The 13,922-nt window shown below is 44.5% G+C and overlaps 1 protein-coding gene across 2 annotated transcripts in view; it reads left to right on the forward strand.

Annotated features, from left to right (window-relative positions):
* SAR1B (secretion associated Ras related GTPase 1B) overlaps positions 1-13,922 on the forward strand; it is a 32,276-nt gene that overhangs the window by 7,175 nt on the left and 11,179 nt on the right. Inside the window, exons 2-3 of one of the 2 annotated variants that reach the window (XM_033181184.1) lie at positions 5,724-5,799; positions 9,304-9,423. In XM_033181184.1, the coding sequence (XP_033037075.1) occupies positions 5,742-5,799; positions 9,304-9,423 (178 nt within the window). In that variant the 5' untranslated portion in view covers positions 5,724-5,741. The remainder of the gene's footprint in view (positions 1-5,723; positions 5,800-9,303; positions 9,424-13,922) is intronic. The other variant, XM_033181185.1, reaches the window with a different exon arrangement.

Here is a 13,922-nt window from a genome sequence, read left to right on the forward strand (position 1 = left end):
TTGTCCCTTTTGGTTAATTCCTTCCTTCCCTATAACTTCTTCTATTCCACTAGCTCCTTCTCTTCAGTTTATCATCATACTCAAGCCTCACTCTCTTTGAGAAGAAAATTTCACTTCCAGGCCTGGCGCAGTGGCTCATGCCTGTAATCCCAGCACTTTTGGAGGCCGAGGCAGGTGGATCACTTGAGGTCAGGGGTTCGAGACCAGTCTGGCCAATATGGTGAAACCCAGTCTCTACAAAAAATATAAAAATTAGTCAGGCGTAGCGGTGCCTGCCTATAATCCCAGCTACTCGAGAGGCTGAGGCAGAAGGATTGCTTGAACCTGGGAGGAGAAGGTTGCAGTGAGCCGAGATCGAGCCATTGTACTCCAGCCTGGGCGCCAGAGCAAGACTCTGTCTCAAAAAAAAGAGAGAGAAAATCTCCTTCCCTTATCCCATTTCCCACATTTTAAAAAAATGATTTTAGTTTTTTACCATTTGAAATTTTTTGAAACAGGAATCTCTCCTCACTGCCTCACCTATTAACCTCTTAACTCATTTACTGTCACCCTGGCTGGAGTGCAGTGGTGCAGTCTTGGCTCACTACAGTCTCTACCTCCGAGGCTCAAGCAATCGTCCCACCTGAGCCTCCTGAGTAGCTGGGACTACAGGTGTGCACCACCACGCCTGGCTAATTTTTTTTTTTTTTTTTTGAGATCTCACTCTGTCACCCAGGCTGGAGTGCAGTGGCGCAATCTCCACTCACTGCAACCTATGCCTCTTGGGTTCAAGTAATTCTCCTGCCTCAGCCTCCTGAGTAGCTGGGATTACAGGGGCCCATGACCATACCCGGCTAATTTTTGTATTTTTAGTACAGTCGGGGTTTCACCATGTTGGCCAGGCTGGTCTTGAACTCCTGACCTCAGATGATCCACCTGCCTCAGCTTCCCAAAATGCTGGGATTACAGGAGTGAACAACTGTGCCTGGCCTAATTTGTGTATTTTTAGTAGAGTCAGGATTTTACCATGTTGGCCAGGCTGGTCTCAAACTCCTGATCTCAGATGATCCACCCACCTCAGCCTCCCAAAGTGCTGGGATTACAGGCATGAGCCACCACTGCACCTGACCTCACTTCTTTTTTTTTTTGAGATGGAGTCTCGCTCTGTTGCCCAGGCTGGAGTGCAGTGGTGCGATCTCGGCTCACTGCAACCTCCGCCTCCTGGATTCAAGTGATTCTCCTGTCTCAGCCTTCCAAGTAGCTGGGACTACAGGCACGCGCCACCATGCCCAGCTAATTTTTGTATTTTTAGTAGAGATGGGGTTTCACCATGTTGGCCAGGATGGTCTCGAGCTCTTGACCTCGTGATCTGCCTGCCTCAGCCTCTGAAAGCTCTGGGATTACAGGCCTGAGCCACTGTAACTGGCTGCCTCACTTCTTAATAACAACAACCAGGCTTATTTTATGCATTTTACCTCATTTGATCTTTATACACCCTGAGAGATTTTTCAGAAGAAATTTATAACTTGTCCAAGGTCACACAGTTTATGAATCCTGGAGATAGGCTCTGCTCTGCTTTAAGCACCAAAGTGCTGAGATTACAGGCATAAGGGCAAAGGGTGTTAAGATGGCAAAGTATGAGTTATCCACAGTGAATGGTAAGCAGTTTACTTTGACCTAGGGAAAGCTGCAAGTAAGAAAGTAATATGTGTTGCCAGGTGCGGTGGCTCACACCTGTAATCCCAGTACTTTGGGAGGCCAAGGCAGGTGGATCACGAGGTCAGGAGTTCAAGACCAGCCTGGCCAAGATGGTGATACTCTGTTTCTACTAAAAATACAAAAATTAGCCGGGTATAGTGGCAGGCACCTGTAATCTCAGCTACTCGGGAGGCTGAGGCAGGAGAATCACTTGAAGACGGGAGGCGGATGTTGCAGTGAGCCGAGATTATACCACTGCACTCAAGCCTGGCAACAGAGGGAGACTCTGTCTCAAAAAAAACAAAACAAGAAGGATAGAGACAAATTTTGAGGTTAAGATGGTTGTTTAGGAGTGTGACATAAGTTTCTTGACCAGGTGGTTCCTGTGAGAACCAAAGAAAGCATGAGTCTTCACTGAAAAAAATTGATAGGACTAGGGATGAGTGGATATGGGATATGAGGGAGGCGAAGGAATTACTTGTCAGAGTCATGAGCTGGAGTGATTTTATTTTGTTTTTATTTTTTATTTTTGAGACTGGGTCTCACTCTGTCACCCAGACTGGAGTGCAGTGGTACAATCTCGGCTTACTACAACCTCCGCCTCCCAGGCGATCCTCTTGCCTCCTGAGTAGCTGGGACAGGTGCATGCCAGTATGCCTAGCAATTTTTTTATTTTTTGTAGAGACAGGGGTCTTGCTTTATTACCCAGGCTAGTCTTGAACTCCTGGCCTCAAGTGATCCTCCCACCTTGGCCTCCTGAGTAACTCGGATTACTGGCATAAGCTCCTACACCCAACCCTGAAAGAGAGAGAGAGAGAGAGAGAATGTGTGTGTATTTTTTTTTTTTTTGAGACGGCGTCTCACTCTGAAGTATAGTGGCTAGATTTCGGCTCACTGCAGCCTCTGCCTCCTGGGCTTAAGCAATTCTTGTGCATCAGCCACCAGACAAGCTAGGATTATAGGCATGCACCACCACACCCAGCTAGTTTTTGTATTTTTAGTAGAGTTGGGGTTTTGCCATGTTGGCCATGGCTGGTCTTGAACTCTTGGCCTCAAGTGATCTGCCTGCCTTGGCCACTCGAAGTCCTGGGATTACTGGTGTGAGCCACCACGCTTGGTCAAAAGTATATTTTTATATATGTGATTTGTTTTGTTTTTTTTTTTTTTTTGATACGGAGTTTCGCTCTGTCACCCAGGCGGAGTGCAGTGGCACGATCTCGGCTCACTGCAACCTCTGCCCCCTGGGTTCAAACAATTCTCCTGCCTCAGCCTCCCTAGTAGCTGGAATTACACACGTGTGCTACCACGCCTGGCTAATTTTTTACTTTTAGTAGAGATGGGTTTTTGCCACGTTGGCCAGGCTGGGATGTGATCTTTCTTAAGAGACTTTCTTCCCTCTTATTTTCCGTATTACCCTATTGGTTTATCAAGGGATATGTCAAGTAAATACTGAATTTTCTACTATGATTTAAAAGATTTTTTTTTTTTCTTTTTTTTTTTGAGATGGAGTCTCGCTCTGTCGCCCAGGCTGGAGTGCAGTGGCCGGATCTCAGCTCACTGCAAGCTCTGCCTCCCGGGTTCCCGCCATTCTCCTGCCTCAGCCTCCTGACTAGCTGGGACTACAGGCGCCCGCCACCTCGCCCGGCTAGTTTTTTGTATTGTTAATAGAGAGGGGGTTTCACCGTGTTAGCCAGGATGGTCTTGATCTCCTGACCTCGTGATCCGCCCGTCTCAGCCTCCCAAAGTGTTGGGATTACAGGCTTGAGCCACCGCGCCCGGCCCTTAAAAGATTTTTTATACCATTCAGTAATGGCCAGGCATGGTGGCTCACGCCTGTAATCCCCAGCACTTTGGGAGGCACAGGTGGGAGGATGGCTTAAGCCCAGGACTTTGAGACCAACCTGGGCAACATAGTGAGACCCCTGTCTCTTTAAAAAAAACTTGATAATGTGATTACATTTGAAAAATACAGAAAGATAACACCCAGAAATTTACCACCTGGAACCAATTGCTAATAAGACGAACATAAAGAGAAAAAGTCTTTTTATTCCACACAGGTATAATTAGACTTGGAAACTTACTTTATTAATATTACCTTTCTTCTTCTCCTCTTTCTCTTCTCCCTATTTTTCTTCCTTACTGTCCCCAACCACCCACAACGAGGTTCGATAAATACCTCATAGGCCATATATACTATAAAGTGTTTTTTTTATTTTTTGAGACAGGATCTTTCTCTGTTGCCCAGGCTGACGTACAGTGGTACAATCCTGACTCACTGCAGTCTTGACTTCTCGGGCTCAAGGGATCCTCCTAACTCAGCATCCCAAGTAGCTGGGACTACAAGCATGAGCCACCATGCCCAGCTAATTTTTTTTTCATTTTTTGTAGAGACAGGGTCTCACTATGTGGCCTAGGATGGTCTTGAACTCCTGGGCTCAAGCCATCCTCCTGCCTGTACCTCCCAAAGTGCTGGGATTACAAATGCTAGCCACCATACCCAGCCTAAAAATTTTCTTAAGTAACATTTGTGATACATATCTTGAAACTTTTCTATATTTAGGATAATTTCCTTTTTTTTTTTTTTTTTTGAGACACTTTCACTGTGTCACCCAGGCTGAAGTACAGTGGTGAAATCTCGGCTCACCCTTATCCTCCCCGGTACAAGTGATTCTTGTGCCTCAGCCTCCCAAGTAGCTGAGATTACAGGCGCTAGCCACCATGAACAGCTAATTTGTGGTGGTGTTGTTGAGATGAAATCTCGCTCTGTCGCCCAGGCTGGAGTGCAGTGGCGTGATCTCGGCTCACTGCAGCCTCCGCCTCCTGGGTTCAAGCAATTCTGCCTCAGCCTACTGAGTAGCTGGGATTACAGGCACGCACCACCACGCCCAGCAAATTTTTATGTTTTTAGTAGAGACCAGATTTCACCATATTGTCAGCCTGGCTGGTCTTGAACTCCTGACCTCAAGTGATCTGCCTGCCTCGGCCTCCAAAAGTGCTGGGATTACAGGTGTGAGCCACCGCGCCCAGCTTCTATATTTAGGATAATTTCCTTTTTTGTTTTTGTTTTTTGAGATGAGTCTCGCTCTGTTACCCAGGCTGGAATGCAGTGGCACAATCTCGGGTCACTGCAACCTCCGCCTCCCAGGCTGAAGCAATTCTCGTGCCTCAACCTCTGGAGTAGCTGGGACTACAGTAGCGCACCACCACACCCAGCTAATTTTTGTATTTTTAGTAGAAACGGGGTTTCACCATGTTGGCCAGGATAGTCTCAAACTCCTGACCTTAAGTGATCCACCCACTTCAGTCTCCCAAAGTGCTGGGATTATAGGCATGAGCCACTGCACCTGGCCTATATTTAAGATAATTTCTAAAGGTAGAATTCTTGGGTCAAATAATATTAACAGATATACTATTGCCTAATTGATTTTGTACCAATTTATGCTGCCACCAAATGTGCCTCTTTTACCACATCCTTTCTCATCCTGGCTGTTATAATTCTTTTTCATTTTGCTACTTTAATGGACAAAGAATGGTTTCTACTTGATACTTTAATGTCATATTGTGTGTTTGTTTTGTTTTGTTTTGAAGACAGGGTCTCACTCTGGCACCCAGGCTAGGGTGCAGTGATTTGATCAGGGCTTACTGCACCCTCAACCTCCTGGGCTCAAGTGATCCTCCCACCTCAGCCTCCTAAATAGCTAGGACTACAAGTGCATACCACCACGCCTAGCTAATTTTTTATTTTTTTGTAGAAACAGGGTTTTGCCATGCTGCCCAGTCTGGTCTTGAACTCCCAATCTCAAGCAATCCTCCTGCCTAGGCCTCCCAAAGTGCTGGAATTTCAAGCATGAGCCACCACACTCGGCCCGCATTTTGTTTTTTATGCACAGTATAGATCATATTAAACCAGCTTGGATAAGAGTGTGTAACTCTTTGTAGTAAGGTTGCTGTAGGATTATCTACTCAGAGTTGGTGTTTAACAGTATTGGCATTTAATGTATATTGGTGTTTAATGTTGACTACTAAATTAAAAACTTTTTTTTCAGACCCTATCAGATTTGGATATGTCCTTCATATTTGATTGGATTTACAGTGGTTTCAGCAGTGTGCTACAGTTTTTAGGTAATGGTGGTCCTTTGTTCTCTATAGTTATCCCCTTTGGTCTTATTTATTTAATAGTGCTTATCTGTGTCAAGTCTCTTAAGAATAGTTAAGAATATGGGCTTTCAAATCTTACATAGATGTTCAATTACTCATTGTATCGCTTTTAAATTAAGTAATCTTTGGCAAATTACTTTTTTCACCTTAGCCTGAGTTTTCTTATCTGTAAAATGGCAGTAATAATTCCTACCTCTTAAAGTGTTAGGAATATTACTAACAGAAATATCTACCATTCATTAGCTAGTTTACCTAAGTGCTTTAATGCTTTATGTCATTTAATCCTTATAGGATTATTATTAAAATGCATGTTCCGGCCGGGCGCGGTGGCTCAAGCCTGTAATCCCAGCACTTTGGGAGGCCGAGACGGGCGGATCACGAGGTCAGGAGATCGAGACCATCCTGGCTAACACGGTGAAACCCCGTCTCTACTAAAAAAAAATACAAAAAATTAGCCGGGCGAGATGGCGGGCGCCTGTAGTCCCAGCTACTCGGGAGGCTGAGGCGAGAGAATGGCGTAAACCCGGGAGGCGGAGCTTGCAGTGAGCTGAGATCCGGCCACTGCACTCCAGCCTGGGCGACAGAGCGAGGCTCCGTCTCAAAAAAAAAAAAAAAAAAAAAAAAAATGCATGTTCCATAAAATAGCTTATACACCATAAATAGCAGTTGATAATATGCTAAATGAGACTACTTTACCCAGCAGTTTTTGTTTTTTTTTTTTAATTTTATAGAGACGGAGTCTTGCTATGTTGCCCAAGCTGGTCTTTTGTTTGTTTGTTTGTTTGTTTGTTTTTGAGATGGAGTCTCACTCTGTAGCCCAGGCTGGAGTGCAGTGACGCGATCTCAGCTCACTGCAACCTCCACCTCCCAGGTTCAAGCGATTCTCCTGCCTCAACCTCCCGAGTAGCTGGTACTACAGGTGTGTGCCACCAGGCTGGCTAATTTTTGTATTTTTTGTAGAGATGGGGCTTCGCCATGTTGGCCTGGCTGGTCTTGAACTCCTGAGCTCACATGATCCGCCCACCTCAGCCTCCCAAAGTGCTAGGATTACAGGCGTGAGCCACTGTGACCAGCCTTGCTACAGTTTTTTTTGTGGGTTTTTTTGTTTTGTTTTTTTTTTTTGAGACAGAGTCTCACTCGGTCGCTCAGGTTGGAGCACAGTGGTGCAATCTCAGCTCACTGCAACATTCGCCTCCTGGTTCAAGCAATTCTCCTGCCTCAGTCTCACGAGCATCTGGGATTACAGACATGTACCACCATTCCTGGCTAATTGTTTATGTTTTTAAATAGAGATGGGGTTTCACCATGTTGGCCAGGCTGGTCTTGAACTCCTGACCTCAAATGATCCACCCGCCTTGGACTCTCAAAGTGCTAGGATTACAGGCGTGAGCCACCGTGCCTGGCCTGCTTGCTACAGTTTTTAGGTAATATTGGTCCTTTGTTCTCTATAGTTATCTCCTTTAGTTTTATTTATATAATAGTGCTTATTGTGTTGAGCCTCTTTATATATGAAGCAATAGTTAAGAATAGTTAAGGCCAGGCGCAGTGGCTCACGTCTGTAATCCCAGCACTTTGGGAGGCTGAGGCAGGTGGATCACGAGGTCAGGACATCAAGACTATCCTGGCTAATACGGCGAAACCCCGTGTCTACTAAAAATACAAAAAATTAGCTGGGCGTGGTGGCACGCACCTGTAGTCCCAGCTACTCGGGAGACTGAGGCAGGAGAATTGCTTGAACCCGGGAGGCGGAGGTTGCAATGAGCTGAGATCAGGCCATTGCACTCCAGCCTGGGCCACAGGTGAGACTCCATCTCAAAAAAAAAAAAGAACATGGGCTTTGTAATCATACAAATATGTTGAGTTACTCATTGCATCCCTTTTAAATTATGTAATCTTGGGCAAATTACTTTTTCATGACACTCATAGTAGTGATAGTCATAGAAGTAGATTCCTTAATGATAAAAAATATATATATAGTTCTCCCCCCAAAAATAAAAGATTAGGACATCAAACAATTTACTTCTTAGACTTAAGCATGGACAAAGGACTAGGTGTTATTTTAGTATGAACTTATTAGAAAACGGATGGCCTGAAACTATAATTGCCGAATGTCTTTAAAAGTTTGTTTATTTCAGTCAGGTGCGGTGGCTGGCTCACATGCAATTCTGTGGAGGTTAGACAATTAAACATGGAAAAAATAAAGTTTGGCTGGGCATGTGGCTCACGCCTATAATCCCAGCACTTTGGGAAAGCAAGGTGGGCCGATCGCTTGAGGCCAAGAGTTCAAGACCAGCCTGGCTAACATGGTGAAATCCCATCTCTACCAAAAAATACAAAAATTAGTCGGGCATGGTAGTGCACACCTGTAATCTCAGCTACTCAGGAGGATGAGGTGGGAGGATCACTTGAGCCCAGGAAGTTGAGGCTGCAGCAAGCTGTAATCATGCCACTACACTCCAGCCTGAGCAACAAAGTAAAACACTGTCTCTAAATAAATCAATTAATTAAGTTCAATATGAAATTTATCAGTTCAATTCCAGTCTATTATAAATTGGTCAATGCTGCCTTTTTTCTATTTATCAATTTATCTATCAATCAACACCTGATTGATACTTCTAAAATTAAAGTAATCAGCATTTTGGCATTGTAGATATGTTAAGGCAACACACATATTCTATTGACTGGGATGAAGTTTGGTTTTATAATTATCTGAAGTCCCAAATCATGAATAGATTTATTTATTTTATTTTTATTTTTTTATTTTTTTAGACAGAATCTCACTTTGTCACCCAGGCTGGAGAGCAATGGCATGATCTCAGCTCACCGCAACCTCTGCTTCCTGGGTTCCAGTGATTCTCCTGCCTCAGCTTCCTGAATAGCTGGGATTATAGGCGTGTGCCAACACACCTGGCTAATTTTTGTATTTTTAGTATAGACGGGGTTTCACCATGTTGGCTAGGCTAGTGTGAAACTCCTTACCTCAGGTGATCTTCCTGCCTCGGCCTTGCCACAGTGCCCAGCCATGAATAGATTTAAAATAGCTTTTTTAAAACTGAAAATAGGGCTGGGCGCGGTGGCTCAAGCCTGTAATCCCAGCACTTTGGGAGGCTGAGACGGGCAGATCACGAGGTCAGGAGATCGAGACCATCCTGGCTAACACAGTGAAACCCCGTCTCCACTAAAAAATACAAAAAACTAGCCGGGCGAGGTGGCGGGCGCCTGTAGTCCCAGCTACTCGGGAGGCTGAGGCAGGAGAATGGCGTGAACCCGGGAGGCGGAGCTTGTGGTGAGCTGAGATTGGGCCACTGCACTCCAGCCCAGGTGACAGAGCAAGACTCTGTCTCGGAAAAAAAAAAAAAAAAACTGAAAATAGGTTTAGAACTCCCAGCTTAATTGGGCCAAATTTAACTTCATTTGGATAATTAGTGTCAGATATCACTTTGACCAATCATAGCTCTTGCTTTGCAGGATTATATAAGAAAACTGGTAAATTGGTATTTCTTGGATTGGATAATGCAGGAAAAACAACATTGCTACACATGCTAAAAGATGACAGACTTGGACAACATGTCCCAACATTACATCCCAGTAAGTATATTCCTATATACAATGTGATACTTGATCAAATGATGCTGAGTCATAAGCACTAACCAAAAGTGTTCTGTTTTGTTTTGTTTCAGACAGGGTCTTTCTCTGTTGCCCAGGTTGCAGTGCAGTGGTATGATCACAGTTCACTCTACCTCCTGGGCTTAAGCCATCATCCTGCCTCAGCCTCCCAAGTAGCTGGGACCACAGGCATATGCCACCATGCCCAGTTAATTTTTCTATTTTTTCAGAGACCAGGTTTCAGTATATTGCCCCAGGTGGTCTCGAACTCCTGAGCTCAAGTGATCAGCCTCTCTCAGCCTCCCAAAGTATTGGGATTACAAGCATGAGCCACCGCACCTGGCCAAGTTTTTTGTTTTGGGGGCATTTTCTGGTAGATAAATTATGATCAGGTGATTTGATCTGTTCCTAAAATAATAAATTATGGGTGACCTGGCTCCCAGGGAGTATATTTAGATCTTGAATTAGTACTCATACCTTTTTATCAGCTAGTACTCCCTTCTCTAGCTTGAGTAATTAAAAAGTTGTTGCTGAGGGATTGTTACATGATTAGTAAATAGTCCACCATTGCTTTGTTTACATAACCTGAATTTTTTTCTTTGTTTTGTTTTTTGGTTTTTTTTTTTTGAGGCGGAGTCTTGCTCTGTCGCCCAGGCTGGAGTGCGGTGGCACGACTTTGGCTCACTACAAGCTCCGCCTCCCGGGTTCACACCATTCTCCTGTCTCAGCCTCCCGAGTAGCTGGGACTACAGGCACCCACCACCACACCGGCTAATTTTTTGTATTTCCTGTATTAGCCAGGATGGTCTCGATCTCCTGACCTTGTGATCCACCCTCCTCGGCCTCCCAAAGTGCTGGGACTACAGGCGTGAGCCACCGTGCCCAGCCTTCTTTCAGATTTTAAAGCCATATTATTTTATTTTATTTGTGTAGAGACAGGGTCATGCTCTGTCATGTAGGTTGGAGTGCAGTTGTATGATCATAGCTCACCCTTCGAACTCCCAGGTGCAAGTGATCCTCCTGCCTCTGCCTCCCAAAGTGTTGGGATTAAAGATGGGAGCCACTGCACCCTGTACTATTTTAAGCACTAATTCAGTAGATACATTATAGTTTTATACATGACTGGTAACTCAATTTATTAACCAGTTATTTTTCTAGTCTTAGTAACCTCAACAATATCTAATGTACACCACAGAATTAATCTAAAGAAAACAAGGTATACATCAACACACAGGAAGTTTTAAAACAGGGGTGGGTGTGGTGGCTCATGTCTGTAATCCCAGCACTTTGGGAGGCTGAGGCAGGAGAATCACTTGAGCCCAGGAGTTTAAGACCAGCCTGGGCAACATACGGAGACTCCATCTCTACAAAAACAAAAACAAAAAATTAGTCTGGCATGGTGGCATACACCTGTAGTCCTAGGTACTTGGGAGGCTGAGGCAGGAGGATCACTTAAGCCTAGGTGTTCAAGGCTTCATTGAGCTATGATTGTGCCACTGCACTCCTAACATGGGCAACAGAGTGAGACCCTGTCTCTAAAGAAACAAAAAATACCAAAAAAATTGAAAGTTTTTTTTTTGAGATGGCGTCTCGCTCTGTTGCCCACGCTGGAGTGCAATGGCATGATCTTGGCTCACTGCAACCTCCGCCTTCTGAGTTCAAGCAATTCTCCTGCCTCAGCCTCCCAAGTAGCTGGGATTACAGGCATGCGCTACCACACCCAGCTAATTTTTGTATTTTTAGTAGAAATGGGATTTCAACACGTTGGCCAGGCTGTTCTCGAACTCCCGACCTCAGGTGATCCGCCTGCCTCAGCCTCCCAAAGTGCTGGGATTACAGACATGAGCCACTATGCCCAACTAAAACTTGAAAGGTCTTTTTTTTTTTTTTTTTTTTTTTTTTTTTTGAGACAGAGTTTTGCCTTTGTTGTCCAGGCTGGAGTGCAATGGCGCAACCTCCGCCTCCTGGGTTCAAACGATTCTCCTGCCTCAGCCTTCTGAGTAGCTGGGATTACAGGCATGTGCCACCATGCCCAGCTAATTTTTTGGTATTTTTAGTAGAGATGGGGTTTCTCCGTGTTGGTCAGGCTGGTCTCGAACTCCTGACCTCAGGTGATCTGCCCGCCTCAGCCTCCCAAAGTGCTGGGATTACAGGCATGAGCCACCACACCCGGCCAAAAATTGAAAGTTTTAAAACAATTTTAAAAATAAGTTGTGTGTTCTGGTTTTTTTTAGAAAGACCCCCTGGGCCAGGTGTGGTTGCTCATGCCTATAATCCCAGCACTTAGGGAGGCACAGGCAGGAGGATAGCTTGAGCCCAGGAGTTCACGACCAGCCTGGGCAACATAGCGAGACCCCGTCTCCAAAAAAGAAAAATAATAATAATTTTTGTTTGTTTGTTTTTGAGACAGAGTCTCACTCTGTTGCCCAGGCTGGAGTGCAGTGGCATGATCTCAACTCACTGCAAGCTTGGCATCCCAGGTTCACACCATTCTCCTGCCTCAGCCTCCTGGGTAGCTGGGACTACAGGCGCCCACCACCACGCCTGGCTAATTTTTTGTATTTTTAGTAGAGACTGGGTTTCACCGTGTTAGCCAGGATGGTCTCGATCTCCTGACCTTGTGATCCACCCGCCTCAGCCTCCCAAAGTGCTGAGATTACAGGCGTAAGCCACTACGCCTGGCCAAAAATAATGTTTTTTAATAATGACTGTAAATTTTTTTTTTTTCCTTTTTTGAGACAGAGTCTTACTCTATTGCCTAGGCTGAAGTGCAGTGGCACCATCTCGGCTCCCTGCAACCTCTGCCTCCCAGGCTCTCCCGGGCTCTCCCGGGCTCAAGCAATTCTCCTGCCTCAGCCACTGGAGCCACTGGAGTAGCTGGGATTACAGGCATGTGCTACCAAGTGCAGCTAATTTTTGTATTTTTAGTAGAGACCAGGTTTCGCCATGTTGGCCAGGCTGGTCTTGAACTCCTGGCCTCAAGTGATCCACCTGCCTTGGCCTCCCAAAGTTTTGGGATTACAGGCATGAGCTACCACACTTGACTGACTCTGTAAATTATTTAATAAATTTCATTTTGTATTTAAGGTTATGTAATGAATTTGAGAATAAAGTTAACGTTAAAGTGAGAAAATTATTAGAAACAGAAACCTAATTTAACTTGTGACCTTACTTTTACAGGTGAAAATTTTATGAATCAGATAGACAAGTTAATCTATAGATTAATTATGAAATAATAAGTATAGCCTTAATAATAAATATAAAATTGAGAACTGGATCAAAAAGTAGGTAATACTGTAATTATTTAGTTCAGTAAATGTTCAAAGAACAAAGAACGAGGATAGAACAAAACAAAACAAAGTATTTTATCTATAAAACAATTAGTGAGGTTGGAAAAGGAAGATTTCCTGAAATTGACAAATCGTCTGCAAAAACAGCATAATTTCCAGCCTGGCCAACATTGTGAAACCCCATCTGTACTAAAAATACAAAAATTAGCCGGACACAGTGGCACATGCCTGTAATTCCACCTACTTGGGAGGTGGAGACAGGATAATTGCTTGAACCCAGGAGGTGGAGGTTGCAGTGAGCCGAGATCACGCCACTGCACTCCAGCCTGGGTGACAGAGTGAGACTGTCTCAAAAAAAACCAAAAAACACAGGAAAAAAAAAACAAAACAAAACCAGCATAACTGGAAGAGACTACAGAGTGGTCTTAAGTATTAGGTGTGAGTCATTTTTACATTTTTTGATGTTGCTCTTTTTCATTTATTCAAATATTTATTGAGCACCTACTTTATGTCACACATTGTTCCAGATACTGGGGAAAACAGATGCTATCTCAGCCTTTCCTGCAGCTCACATTCATTTCAACTCATATTTTTTTTTTTTTTTTTTTTTTGAGATGGAGTCTCGCTCTGTCGCCCAGGCTGGAGTGCAGTGGCCAGATCTCAGCTCACTGCAAGCTCCGCCTCCCGGGTTCACGCCATTCTCCTGCCTCAGCCTCCCGAGTAGCTGGGACTGACTACAGGCGCCCGCCACCTCGCCCGGCTAGTTTTTTATATTTTTTAGTAGAGACGGGGTTTCACCGTGTTAGCCAGGATGGTCTCGATCTCCTGACCTCGTGATCCGCCCGTCTCGGCCTCCCAAAGTGCTGGGATTACAGGCTTGAGCCACCGTGCCCGGCCTCAACTCATATTTTTTAATTAATCAAAAGCATATGTGATCTGTTGTGGTGTGGAAAAGAAAAAATTTTTGAAAAGGGAAAAAAAAGCATATGTGAAAACCTACATATATCCTTTGATCTGGCAGTTCTACTCCTATTTACCCAAGAGAAATGAGAAAATATATTTACCAAAAACCTTATACAAAAATGTTTATACTAGCTTTATTTGTTGGTGGTGAGTTGGCTTTTTTTTTTTTTTTTGAGTCAGAGTCTCACTCGGTAGCCCAGACTGGAGCACAATGGCACAATCACAGCT

This window comes from Trachypithecus francoisi, unplaced genomic scaffold (genome assembly GCF_009764315.1).
Source record: "Trachypithecus francoisi isolate TF-2019V2 unplaced genomic scaffold, Tfra_2.0 Lachesis_group2, whole genome shotgun sequence".
In the NCBI taxonomy this organism is placed as follows: Eukaryota; Metazoa; Chordata; class Mammalia; order Primates; family Cercopithecidae; genus Trachypithecus; species Trachypithecus francoisi.